This window comes from Molossus molossus, unplaced genomic scaffold (assembly GCF_014108415.1).
Source record: "Molossus molossus isolate mMolMol1 unplaced genomic scaffold, mMolMol1.p scaffold_m16_p_16, whole genome shotgun sequence".
NCBI classification, from domain to species: domain Eukaryota; kingdom Metazoa; phylum Chordata; class Mammalia; order Chiroptera; family Molossidae; genus Molossus; species Molossus molossus.
Window position 1 is genome coordinate 50,050,258 of NW_023425351.1, and position 12,266 is coordinate 50,062,523.

The window sequence follows — 12,266 nt, forward strand, 5'->3', positions numbered from 1 at the left end:
TCTACCTCATACTGACTTTTGAAAGTACTTATTTTATTTTTTGTTAGTCCTCACCTGAGGATATTTTTCCATTGATTTTTAGAGAGTGGAAGGGAGAAAGGGAGGAGAAAGAGGGAGGGAGGGAGGGAGGGAGAGAGAGAGAGAGAGAGAGAGAAAGAGATTACAGAGAGAGATTACAGAGACACATCAATTGGTGCCTCCTGCTTGACTCTGACAGGAGCCGGGGATTGAACCTGCAACCCAGGTATGTGCCCTTGACTGGGAATCAAACCCTCTAACTGCTAAGCCAAAACAGCCTGGGTGACTTTTGAAAGTATTTAATAAATTAACATATGTGAAGTTTTCCAAAGAGCCTGAGAGAGTTGGTAAAAGTGCTCAACATTTAACTATCACTGTAACTCAGAACTGTCCCAAGAAATAACTATAGAAAATAATTTACATGAATTGTGCTTACTCTTAACAATCATTCTATCGTGTAAGTACTATTACTACCTCAATTTTACAGGTAGTGAGGTGAAGCACTGAGAAGTTAAGGAACTTGCTCAAGGTCACACAGCAAGGAAGTGGTGTTGTCAAGATTCAAATCCAGGCAGTCTGGCTCTAAGATAACACACTTTGTCTCTATTTGGTACTGTCTGTAGACTTGACCTAGGAAATAATGGACACAAACAATGCATTTACATTCATGTCTATCTATTTCCGTGGGTTTAAGTTTTTCAACAATAGCAGCTGTGAGTGGATTGATCATCACTTCCCAGTACCTAGCAGACCACCTTGTATGCAATAGATGTTTAATTAGGTAGCTGGCCAACTGGCTGCCTGTCTTTTGTTAATGGCAGGTGCTTAGCTCTATGACTTGTGCCAGTATCCTAACCCCCAGCCCCCGACAGAACTCACTGCCACCTCTCCTGACATTGCTATAATCCCATAACCCTTCGCTGAGCTCCCCACACCCTCCAATAAAGGAACAAGTACTGGTCTCCTTGTTCATTTGCCTTCCCTCTCGTCCATCCTTTCTAGCACTTCCACCCCATGGACAGTGTAATGAGGATCACATACGACTTTCCTGAAAACAAAACCAGAGGAGAGCAGAGGAATGAAAAGGAGATACGGGCCCAGAAATAGATCCCTTTGAGTCCTTTTGTCTTTCCAGTTCTGAAGGCTGTCTTACCACCTCTCTTTTCTAGTTTTCAAGTCTCTGAAGTATCCAAAGTGCAGGATGGGCAAACTGGCATTTGAAAAAGGCAGGCCATTGGGAAACCAGGAAAAAAAAAAATTACAACTTGTATTTCTAAAATAATAAGAAAGTAAATAAGAAATTCATAGAAGCCCTGATTTTGGAGCCTTCACTCCGTCAGTTTATCAGTCATGCACTATTCATCTAAAGAAAGAGAGATAACTCCACAGAGCTAGTAGAACATGATTCTGCTGCCTTCACAGGACTGGTCTCTTTTAGCCTATTGTCATATGTTGAAGCTTAGGTGTGTTTGGGAGAGCAGATTCAAGGATTAACTAAATTAACCCTTGCAGTCCGGACCAGCATCTTAAAAAATAATAATCAGCACATATAAACAAGAAAATAGCAATTCTGAGATTCCTATTCCTGGTGGCACATACTAGTAGTAAAAACAAAGATTAGCTAAGTAAATCTAACAAGAGTCTTTGCAATTTTGAGAACAAAATTTACAAACACAAAATTTCAAAAATATCAGAATACCTATTTAAAATTCAGATTTCCTTTCGCTATCCTTAACAATGAATTCTGTTCTAAGTGAATAATGTAGCTTGATATTTTATATAATCAATATATATGTAATATTCCTAAATTGAAAATAGGGAACCATAAACTATCACATAACTGGATAATTTAGGAAATAAGCAAGTCATACAATTTGCCACTAATTATCCAAGAGTTGTCTAATATCTTAATATGTTTGGGTCATATTAAATATAGATAGGCCTCACCCAGCTGGTGTTGCTCAGTGGATTGAGTATCGTCCCATGGACTGAGAGGTCTGGGTTTCGATGCCCAGTCAGGGTACATGGCCGGGTTTCAGACTCCATCCCCAGTATAGGGCATGCAGGAGGCAGATTGATGTTTCTCCCGCACATCGGTGTTTCTATCTCTCTCTCTCTCTAAAACGTCAATAAAGACCTTTCGCTATCCATATTAAAAAATAAATATGGATAGGCCTCACCATATTTAAGAGTTTAAACAACCTGTATTTTCTTAATTTACACATTAATATTCTTAAACTTCTTTATATATGTCAGACTTGGACATTCTGAGATCAGCTTACCAACAAATATTCAAACTATCAGGTGTTTTGTTTCTTTCTGCCTGACAGATTGGTTTTGGCAGCTTTACCTACCTAATACTTGATTATCTTAAAGTTTTATTGCAGCCATTTAGAGATGGTGTTCCTTTGAACATACAGAGTCCTTTGAGGATGCCTCTGGGAGAGGGGCTAAGGAAAAGGGTCCTGGCAGGGCCTCACTCCACCTTATCCTCCAGCCCCTCCATTTGCATTTAGATTATATATTAAGCTTCTGCCTAACAATTTGCTTAAAAATAGGGTTTTATCACTAAGAAATATTTTAAATCCATTAATTCATTTCTTCAAATACAGGGTGGAGCAAAAGGAGGTTTACTTTCCATGAGTACATGAAACAGAGTTTAGTCTTTATATTCTTATTTATTAATTATTGTATTATCTTCCATACAAACTGTAAACCTACTTTTACCCCCACCCTATATATTAAACTTTCACTGTTTTATTAACATTTTAAAGTTATTAATTATTCAATTTATTCAGTACATTATTTGTTTATTGACTAAATATTATCACTGCTGCTTATGGTAGCTCTGTTCTTGTTATTTAAAACTGAGTAAAATTGGAAAATAAAGAAAAGACTGATGATATAAGTAACAAGGACACACTTCTCACCTTTTATATCTGTGCAACTGAGATAAAGTGGATGCAATTTCTGCTGGATGCAGCAAATCTTCAGTTGCAACAAACAGCCATTGGACCTTAGTAATCTGTGCATGAACAGTGAAGACAAGAACAGTGTTGAAATGTTTTATGATATCTTGGGACCATATTTAAAGGTTTAGAAGTAAAATGTAATTTGGTATTTTAAGATATTTATTTGTTTTCTTGAAATCGAAATCCTCCAGTAATCTTTAGGGTCTAGTATTATAACGCAACTCACTCAGCTTTCATTAACAAAACAGAAACTATCTATAAAATGTACCTAATGAATTAAACTACAGGTGTTGCTAAACTTGAAAATGCACTATCGTCCAAAGTTCTCATTAGCCATTCTATAGAAATTTATGGTAAGTTTACCTATTTGAAACCAGTGGTCTATATTAGTAATGGTTTGGGATATCCACATTACACTTGCATTTTATTAGTAGTTCAGCTACTGATTTACTTTAGACACAGCTTTGATGCTTGAACCAATCTGCACACTCTTTCAATAGTTCAAAACAAATTTGGAAAATACATGCCAATGCAAACCTATAATAATTGACCTGTACAATCATGTAGTATATATAAATAATTGACATTTATTACATTTATTTTACTCTACATTCTTCAATGCTTACTGCCACAAGAAAAGATCTTCATATGCCCAAATATACTACTGATGGAGTTATGAGCTACCAGTGGGGTTGTATCTGGCTTTACATATCTACATCACTTTCTCTGTTAAATATTACCTTTCCAATTGCTCGAAGGAAGAAAGCAGGCCATTTGAAAAGGCAACTAAGTCTAAACAAGTCTGAAAACCTCCCACTTCTAATATTGCTATGTATGAATCAGAGAAGGTTGCTTAAGTACAGAGTCTCCAAATATAAAGAAAAGATAATCCACAGTGTTTCTTTCTGTAGAAACCTCTTTGGTAAGGGAGGGACCACATCTTTTGTACATTTTGTAAAGAGATTTAAACACTAAGAGGCCCTCTGTCCTTCAGACCATGGGGCCAGGACCAAAGGGGGTATGGAACTTCCTAACATCACAGCAAAAAATAATCTTGTATTGGGACAAAAGGCAAGGATGACTCAGAATGTAATTAGAGTTGTGCATCTAAGCAAATGACACAATATAACTTGTGGTATTTTAAAAAAAAAAAAAAGAAGAAGAAGAAGAACACAGGGCCCAGGAAAAGACTGCTAATGTTTCCACACAGAGACAGGGCCATGGCAGAATAAAAACAAAACTTCCTTAATTAGCAAATTATATAGCACAGCAGCTGATAAATCTCTGTATTTTGTAGCTAAGCAACCCACTATTGCTCCTCCCCTCTCCTCATCTGCACCAAATGAATGCTTGCAATGTTTATGTCTAAACAAATGAGAATGGAAAAAATTTTTTCTAAATAGACTGAATGTAAAAGGCTGAGCCAATGTCCAATTCCTATGAACATAGAATGCTTCCTATGTTTTGTCAACATTCCTGCTGATGCCACAACCAACAGGATAAACGGGCATATGAGGCAGAAAACCCTGGTACCCATCCTTGTTTATCCAGAGGCTGTTGATCTGTCCTGTTATTCAGGTGCCTTTCCTTTTTAACATGTATCTGCTTTTGGAATATTTCTGTGTTCACATGATGATGGACAGGGGAAAGAAAAGACATGAAATTTCCCTGCCCATACTACTCTAAAATGTCACCTCACAGCATGTCTCAAAACCATGCCAAGAAATAGCTTAGTCAGGCTCTCTGCCAACTGGCACAGACCTGAAGATTACTTGACCTCCTGGAGGGCAATCTTTTTTCCCACACAAGTCTCACAATCTACCTTGCAATAGTCCTGATATTCATACCATGTACCTTATGTGCTACAGAACAGGGGTAACACATATTTTCTGTAAAGGGCTAGATACTGAATTTTAGGCTCTGTGGGCCATTTATTTGGTCTCTGTTGCAACTCTTCAACTCTGCCTTTGTAGGAAGAAAGCAGCCATAAATAATATATAAGGAAATTGGTGTGGCTGTTTCAATAAAACTTTATTTACAAATACAGGTGGCTGGCAGGATTTAGCTGAAGGGGCATAGTTTGCTGACACTTGATATAGAGGATGGAAATTCAGAAGATAAATAAAAATTTCTCCTGTTTCACAATTTGCAGGGCAATGTAAGAAACATATTTAGGTCTCATTTTCATACATATATTTAATTATAGTCCAAATTTGCCTGTGGAATTCATTCTTTGTCTAGTCATTAAAAATGGCATTTTTTCCAGCTATGTCCCAGGCACTGTGTTAGAAAAGTAGATCTTCTATAAAAATAATAAATAAAAACTGGTGAACAGACAGGCATAGTCTCTACCTCATAAACTGTAGGGTCCAAGAGAATATATTCTGCTAGTATTTAATGAGGTCCTACTTTGTGTCATGTACTCTTCTAGGAGTAAGGTATACTATAGGGCACAAGACGCACAAGGAACTCTCGTGGTGTTTACATTCTTAGTAGAGGGAAGCAGAATAAATAATGTGACACACAGTAAGCCATAAAAGGTCACACAGTGGTAAATGCCATGGAGAAATAATACAGTATAATATGATAGAAAGTTACTTAGCAGAGTAGGGCAAGGTGATCGGTAATGTGCTTAGAGAAGACTTTCTGAGAAGACAGCTGAAAGAGGCCATCTATGCCAAAATCGGGGAAAATTTTTCTGAGCTAAATGAACAACATGTAAAGTCCCTGAGACAGGAATGAGCTAGTCTGTTGGAGAAATAACAAGAAGGCAATTGTCTCTGGAGTATCTGGAATGAGGGAAAGGTGGTAGATGATGATGAATCCAGAAAGAATGGTGGGAACAGATCCTATAGAGCCTCATGGTAAGAAATTTGGATGTTATTTTTACATAATGAAAAACTGTAGGGGGATTTTAAGGAAAGAATGACACATTCTTATTCACTTTAAATTACACTGAACCCATAATTACATATGAGATAAGTGCTAGTAAAACAAGGCTCTATGTGAAACGGCACAGTCAGGGCTAAGGAAGGGTTGCAATCACCCACAGCAAAGGACCTACTTGCCGTGGTCCTAGACCTGGAGTTCCGCCCATGGAGACAGTTTGGGGAGAGGCTTGCTCCTTCCTACAGAAATTCTTAAGTCCTGGATAGCTCCAATTGCCAAACTTCTGGAGCAACTTCTTGGATCTTTTGATTATAATATATTACAAGCAATTACACCTAGCATTTGTTGAGAAGTTAATACAGGGGTATTAACAAAAGGGCTCCTATTTGGCTTGAGAATCAGGGGTAAGTCTTTAAATAAAGCTAATTGGGTACATTTCTACAACTGGTTTTAAAAGAAAATTATTCCTGTTAACCTTTCTTGCAACTGCCACTTTTTGTACCTCTATTCAAATATCAGATATGTATATTTTCTTCAAGTTTAGTGATATGTTTTTAAAAACATACTTATCAACTGTATCCTCATTTCACACATTCAGGAAGTCTCCCCACATATGCAAATAAAATATAGAGCATCCTCTCTGGCTCAGTATTGAACAGTCAACAGCCACCAAAACAATGCAAAGATGAGAAGTCAGTTCAAGTTACTTAGATTCACACGTGCACATATTATGTGTAAATATATGCCATTGTTGTATGCAGGAAATGGTTGCCTACTCATTTGGAAGTACAAAATTCTCTCCCTCCCAAAGGAAGATCTAGCTCAGTGGTTCTCAACCTTCCTAATGCTGCAACCCTTTAGTACAGTTCCTCATGTTGTATGTGGGCACATCTGCATGTGGCAGACCCACCTGGAGACGGATAGAGGAGTGGTGTCTCGGTTCCTAACACCATTGGAAATATATGTCTTCTGATGGTCTTAGGTGACCCCCAAATGGGTCACAACCCACAGGTTGAGAACCGCTGATTTAGATGAACATCAAGTAACCTAGCACTAAGGATTAAAGCAATTTTAGCATATAAAAGCAGTTACAAGGTCCTTTAACTTGCATCATTTTATACCCAGCACCACACACTTGAGCACTTGATTTTTTTTTTAGATTATGATGATAGCAGAGATATTATTCAGAGACTAATAAACAACTTATGAAATATAAAAATGGACAAAGAGACATCACTACACTATTGTTGAAGTAGGTAAACAGGACTTAAAACAAATAATAAAAATGACAACAACCACACAACATGGAAGTAAAGTGGTAACATGATTGCTGTAATGTACGATGATAACATTGGAAGACTCAACCTGGGAGGGGAAGTGAAGTGTGGGTATCTTTCCAGGAGAAATTGGCAACAAAGCTGATTCTTAAAGAATAAAGATAACAGAATAGAGTGACTATAGACATTTTTGAGAGCCTAGATCATTGGATAAATACAATATGAATAATTAATAACCACCTACTCTAAACCCAATTATTACCTTAACTGCTATTAGGACAAAAATAATTACAGGATGTAGTCCTTGCCTAACTGACACCTTACAATCTATTTAGGGAGGTAGGTGTATATCCAAAACAAAATGTTAATAGTACATAGTAAAGTATAGACCACAGCACATAAACAATACATTCATTTGTTCATTCAAAAAATATTTATGGTCTATATACTATGGACCATACACTGCTCTAGAACTGGGGATATGGCAATGTCCAAATTATAGAACATTTTAAATCTTATATTTTTAAAAATACATCTTTTAAACTTTTAAGATAGGGGAGAAAGACAATAATAGTTCAAAAAGTACCACGATGTGAAGACATTAAACATTAGCCATTTCTCTGCCATAGAAAAGTTGAAAGGAATCACAGAGAAGTGGCAAAGACACAAAGTCCATTTGTATTTATTCTTACTATCCCAATATCTGCTCACTCTCAGATACTGAGTGTACTGTGCTAATAATTCTGAAAAGAGCTATACAATAGAGTATAGTCAAACCTATTCAGATAGCCCAAGTGTTTCACCCAATACAACGGCAATTTAAATTTTTTTTTAATTTATTGATTTTAGAAAGAGAGGAAGGAAGAGAGAGAGAAAAACATTGGTTTTTGTTTCACTTATTTATGTATTCATTGGTTGATTCTTGTATGAGCCTTAACTGGAGATCAAACCCACAACCTTGGTGTATTGGGACAATACTCTAACCAACACAGCTCCTGGCCATGGCTAAAAGGGTGCTTTTTGAGCATATTATTTATTGTTCTTCCCCACCTGAGAAATGAGAATAATGCTATTAACCTACAAGTTACCATGGAAGTTGATCTCCATGAATTAAATCAATCACATCAGGAGACCAGTGCCATAACAGTTAACAGTTCCAGCACTTACAGTGACCATACATCCTCTCCCCTCTTGCATATCTTGCTTCTCACCTTGTTCAGTTCTAAGACAGGAAAAGTTGAGGAATGAGATTTGAGAATGTATCAGAGGTGACTTCTAGTGACAGCCAGTGTCTTGTGAAGGATATTTAAAAGAATCCAGTCTATCAAACTTCAAGGAAGTTCTAGATTAACATAAATTATCATCTGGCTGCATCTAACATTGATAATACACATTCTGCATCAAACACCTTCCTGATAGTGATCCCATGAGCTGCAAAATAATCACGTGCTTCAATTAATTATTCTGTTGAATGAATGGATGAATTAATTGCACTTATATACTGATAGTCTCAGTTTCTTCAGTGTATTGCTTCTTACCCTAACACAACTACTTGGAAACAAAATAGTAGTACAAATTCCAGTACTAAGAATACCAAATGGTTACAGTAAAAAGATTTCCATTTGAATTATCAAAATAAATACATGAAATTTAGAACTTGAAGTGAAGAAAGGCTCTAATTAAGGGAAACGTTTGAAAGCCTTCAGCAAGTTCTTTGTGGAATGCAATTATTTGGTTTCTTGATCCTCAGACCAATTGCATTAACAATGACAAAAGATATGTAAATTTAAACAGACAATAGTCAAGCCAAGCTCCTCTGACTCATACCAACAGGGACTTTTCAGCATATATTCAGCTTAATACACTCTAGCAATGCTTGACTATAATCTGAAACTATACAATAATCATTGACCAAGAATAATACAAACAAAAATCAAATTTATTTCACACAATAAATTAACATCTGAAACATGTGAATGATGTAAGCCTGATAGAATCATGTATTTACCCTGTCACTGATGAATAATTGCATAGCAACAAAAAATATGCATTACTATGTTTAACTCACCATTTTAATTGTATATTTTAAGCAAACAAAATACTCCATTTTTGGTAGAATAGCTCATTCAAGTCAAGTAGGGACTAAATTTCCTTCCCTACTTCCCTCAAAGAATCCAGACTAATTTAAAATGATTGAATTTTCATTAAAAACTATATGGACAGTATACTGAGAACAGTAATAAGCAATTCAATCAAATTCATTTGTTTGCTGTGGAAATAAGTTAAAAAAAAAACAGATATCCTATTATAAACGGCTAATGTAATTAGTGTCTGAAATTTAAGTTACAATTATCAAAAGAGTACGAAACTCTGCTTTCTATTCTTCTACCTATCTTTTTTTTTTTTTTTTTACCTGTAGTCCACAATGGAAAGATTAACTACAATTCCAGGTTTGGCAACTCTAAAACTACTGAGTTTCAGTTAACTTGTCAAATAAAATAACAGCGATCTTAGTTCAGTCCCTAGTGGACAAAAGTAGAATAACTATTACTCGGCATGATTCAGCAGGCAGTGATCTGAGTGTGACCACACAGGAACAAAAAAGAGAATTTATCCTTTCCCTATCTTTTATCTTCTTAAAAGGTTTGCTCTGTCAATTGACCAACTTAAAGAAGACTGGACTGGTTGCATTCCTATCTATATGCACTAAGTGGATTTTTTGCCAAGGTCCCTGGAGGGTGGAGGAGAGGCTTTTCACAAATAGTGATATTTGTGACCCCCCCTATTAGTTACATAGTTGAATACACTTATTATCTCCTGCTTACCTGTTACACAATTAAACAGAATAAAGAGAGGATGAACTGCAGAAACTGTTTCATATTTTAATAGGCATATTTTCAATAAATAATTTTAAATGGTTTATAGAGAAATACTGAATAAAATGTTCCATTTAACTTCTACAAATTGGGATTATATGCATACTCAGCATTAACATTCGTCTGGATACCTACACTCCCACATGACACTGTCTGTAACAACCATACCCCGAGAAAAAAAGGCACCTCAGGAATCTAGCCAAGACACAGCCAAGCCTACATGTTGTGTTCATCCCAAATCTGCAGGTGCACGTCTTTGGAAATATCCACCACCAGCTCTGTGTCTCCTTTCCTAGTGGGCTAACAACCTCTTCCTGACACGTTCACATTAGCATTTATCCTCCTGATTATTTTTCTCAAGGAGAGAAGAAAATATTACATAAATCAGCCTTCTACTATTCTACTACTTGCTAAAATCATTTTCCTTTACAAATGTATGCAATTTCTCCAACCAAATATCACACTTTATACCTGCTCTCATTTCATGTTAACTTTACTAGGGGTTGAAAAAAATAAGCATTTAGTGATAATTTCCCATCCTGGCTGCACAAACTTTCCTGGTGGAAAATCTATTTGATCCTAAATTAGTATCGTCATTATTATTTTCTCTTTTGCCAACTGGCTCAAAATGTACAGTTTTTTAAAAGTTGGGTTTTGACAGAAAACTCAAACTAAATTTTAAGAGAAAAAATGAGATGTCATAAAATGTGCCACTGCTAGGCACACAAATGGGGTGCCACCATACCTTCAGAAGCTAGCACAAACCTAAAAATCTTGGCTCGCCAGCAAAGTCATGGAGAGAAAGCCCTCTTGCATTTGCAAACACTGCCCCCCTGGAGTAAAAGGTAAACACACAGATGCTCCCCTAAGGATCTCTAAGTTTGCTACAGTACAAGAACGGAAAAGGCTCCATGCAATTAGAAACCGAAAGCAATCACTTACTTTTTGCAGCCACTGAGTATAATTTTCCAGCACATGCTCCAGATGTTGAAGTTTCTGGGAAGAGAAATCCGGTTCCACGTGTGGAGCATCTCTCTGCAGAGCGTTTGTGTTGTACTGGTCTGTCCTACTCTCACGACAGTTCCCGTCGTGTTCTGGAAGAATGAAAGTGTAGGCACATTGCCCATATTGAATCCGGCTATATCTTCTCCCACCGTTCTCTGGACTTCGGCGCTGGTTGCTGCACCCTACGTGAGTCAGAATGGCAGCGAGGAAAGCTAAGGAAAGGAAAACTGTCATTGTACTGCCAGCACTCTCTTTCCGTGCCTCTCGCAAAACTTGCTCCTTTCTTCTGACCTTTAAACTACTTCTTTATTTCAGGTAAAACTGTTTGTCTCTTTGACGTTTTCCCGTTCAAAGAAAGCTTTTGAAGAAGAATCACAGAAAACTAGCCATTTGTTAGCTTTGTTCTAAAATGTTATTTTTTATTTCACTGTAATGATAGTTTCCTTAGTTAAAACTTGAGATATTTATTGCATAGTAGCTGAGATTTATTGTTTCCTCTCTGTGTAACCGTTCAGCGTGGAGCCTGCCTGAGTCAGCTGCGTGTACATATTCTAGACCCTTTCCTCTACCCTATCTGCTGCAGATCTGCTATTTTCTCCCAGACCTCAGTGAGTTTTATTAAGGTTGCACATCCAAGCCAAGCTGGAAGCAGGCAGCCTTTCACAAGATGACTTGACAGGAATGCATGGAGGGTGCCCCTATGCAAGGATTGCTGATGGCTTGGAGCAGCAGGATCATCTTACAAATTGGCTAGATGCGCATGACCTCGATCATGTATGGCTCTCCCGCCCCTTCCACAGACAATTGTCTGGAGCTTTCACAGACTCACGGCAAATCAATAAATAGAGCAGTCCACCTTAATACACTTTTAGTGTGCATGCTGACCTACTAACTAGCAAACTAGCAGTATGTTTTTTAAGTTTCTAATTTAATTGGAAGCTTAAGAAGAAAATTGGCATAGTGTCCAGTGAAATTATTTTTGATTATTTATAAATGATAAATCTGTATAATTATTGTTTAAAAATTTATTCTTGACTCTGAGGAAGAATATATTAAAACTCATTTTTAGAGGTGATATTCTTTCATTGTATTCACTTGGACTTTCAGGAGTTGGAGAAAAATATCAGGGAAGGTCAACTTAGCAAAAATATTTCATAATTTATTACTCAAAGGAATACAGCATGTGCATATTAAGTAGAAAAATATGAGTACTTTCTGAGATATGGCTT

The 12,266-nt window shown here is 36.8% G+C and overlaps 1 protein-coding gene across 3 annotated transcripts in view; it reads right to left on the reverse strand.

The window, feature by feature from the left end:
* The window catches only part of ANGPT1 (angiopoietin 1), a 264,363-nt gene extending 252,652 nt beyond the window's left edge, over window positions 1-11,711 (reverse strand). For 2 of the 3 annotated variants that reach the window (XM_036263928.1, XM_036263927.1), the window contains exon 1: window positions 10,975-11,711. In XM_036263928.1, coding sequence (XP_036119821.1) covers window positions 10,975-11,271 — 297 coding nt within the window. In that variant the 5' untranslated portion in view covers window positions 11,272-11,711. The remainder of the gene's footprint in view (window positions 1-10,974) is intronic. The other variant, XM_036263929.1, reaches the window with a different exon arrangement.
* Between the last annotated feature and the right edge of the window lie 555 nt (window positions 11,712-12,266).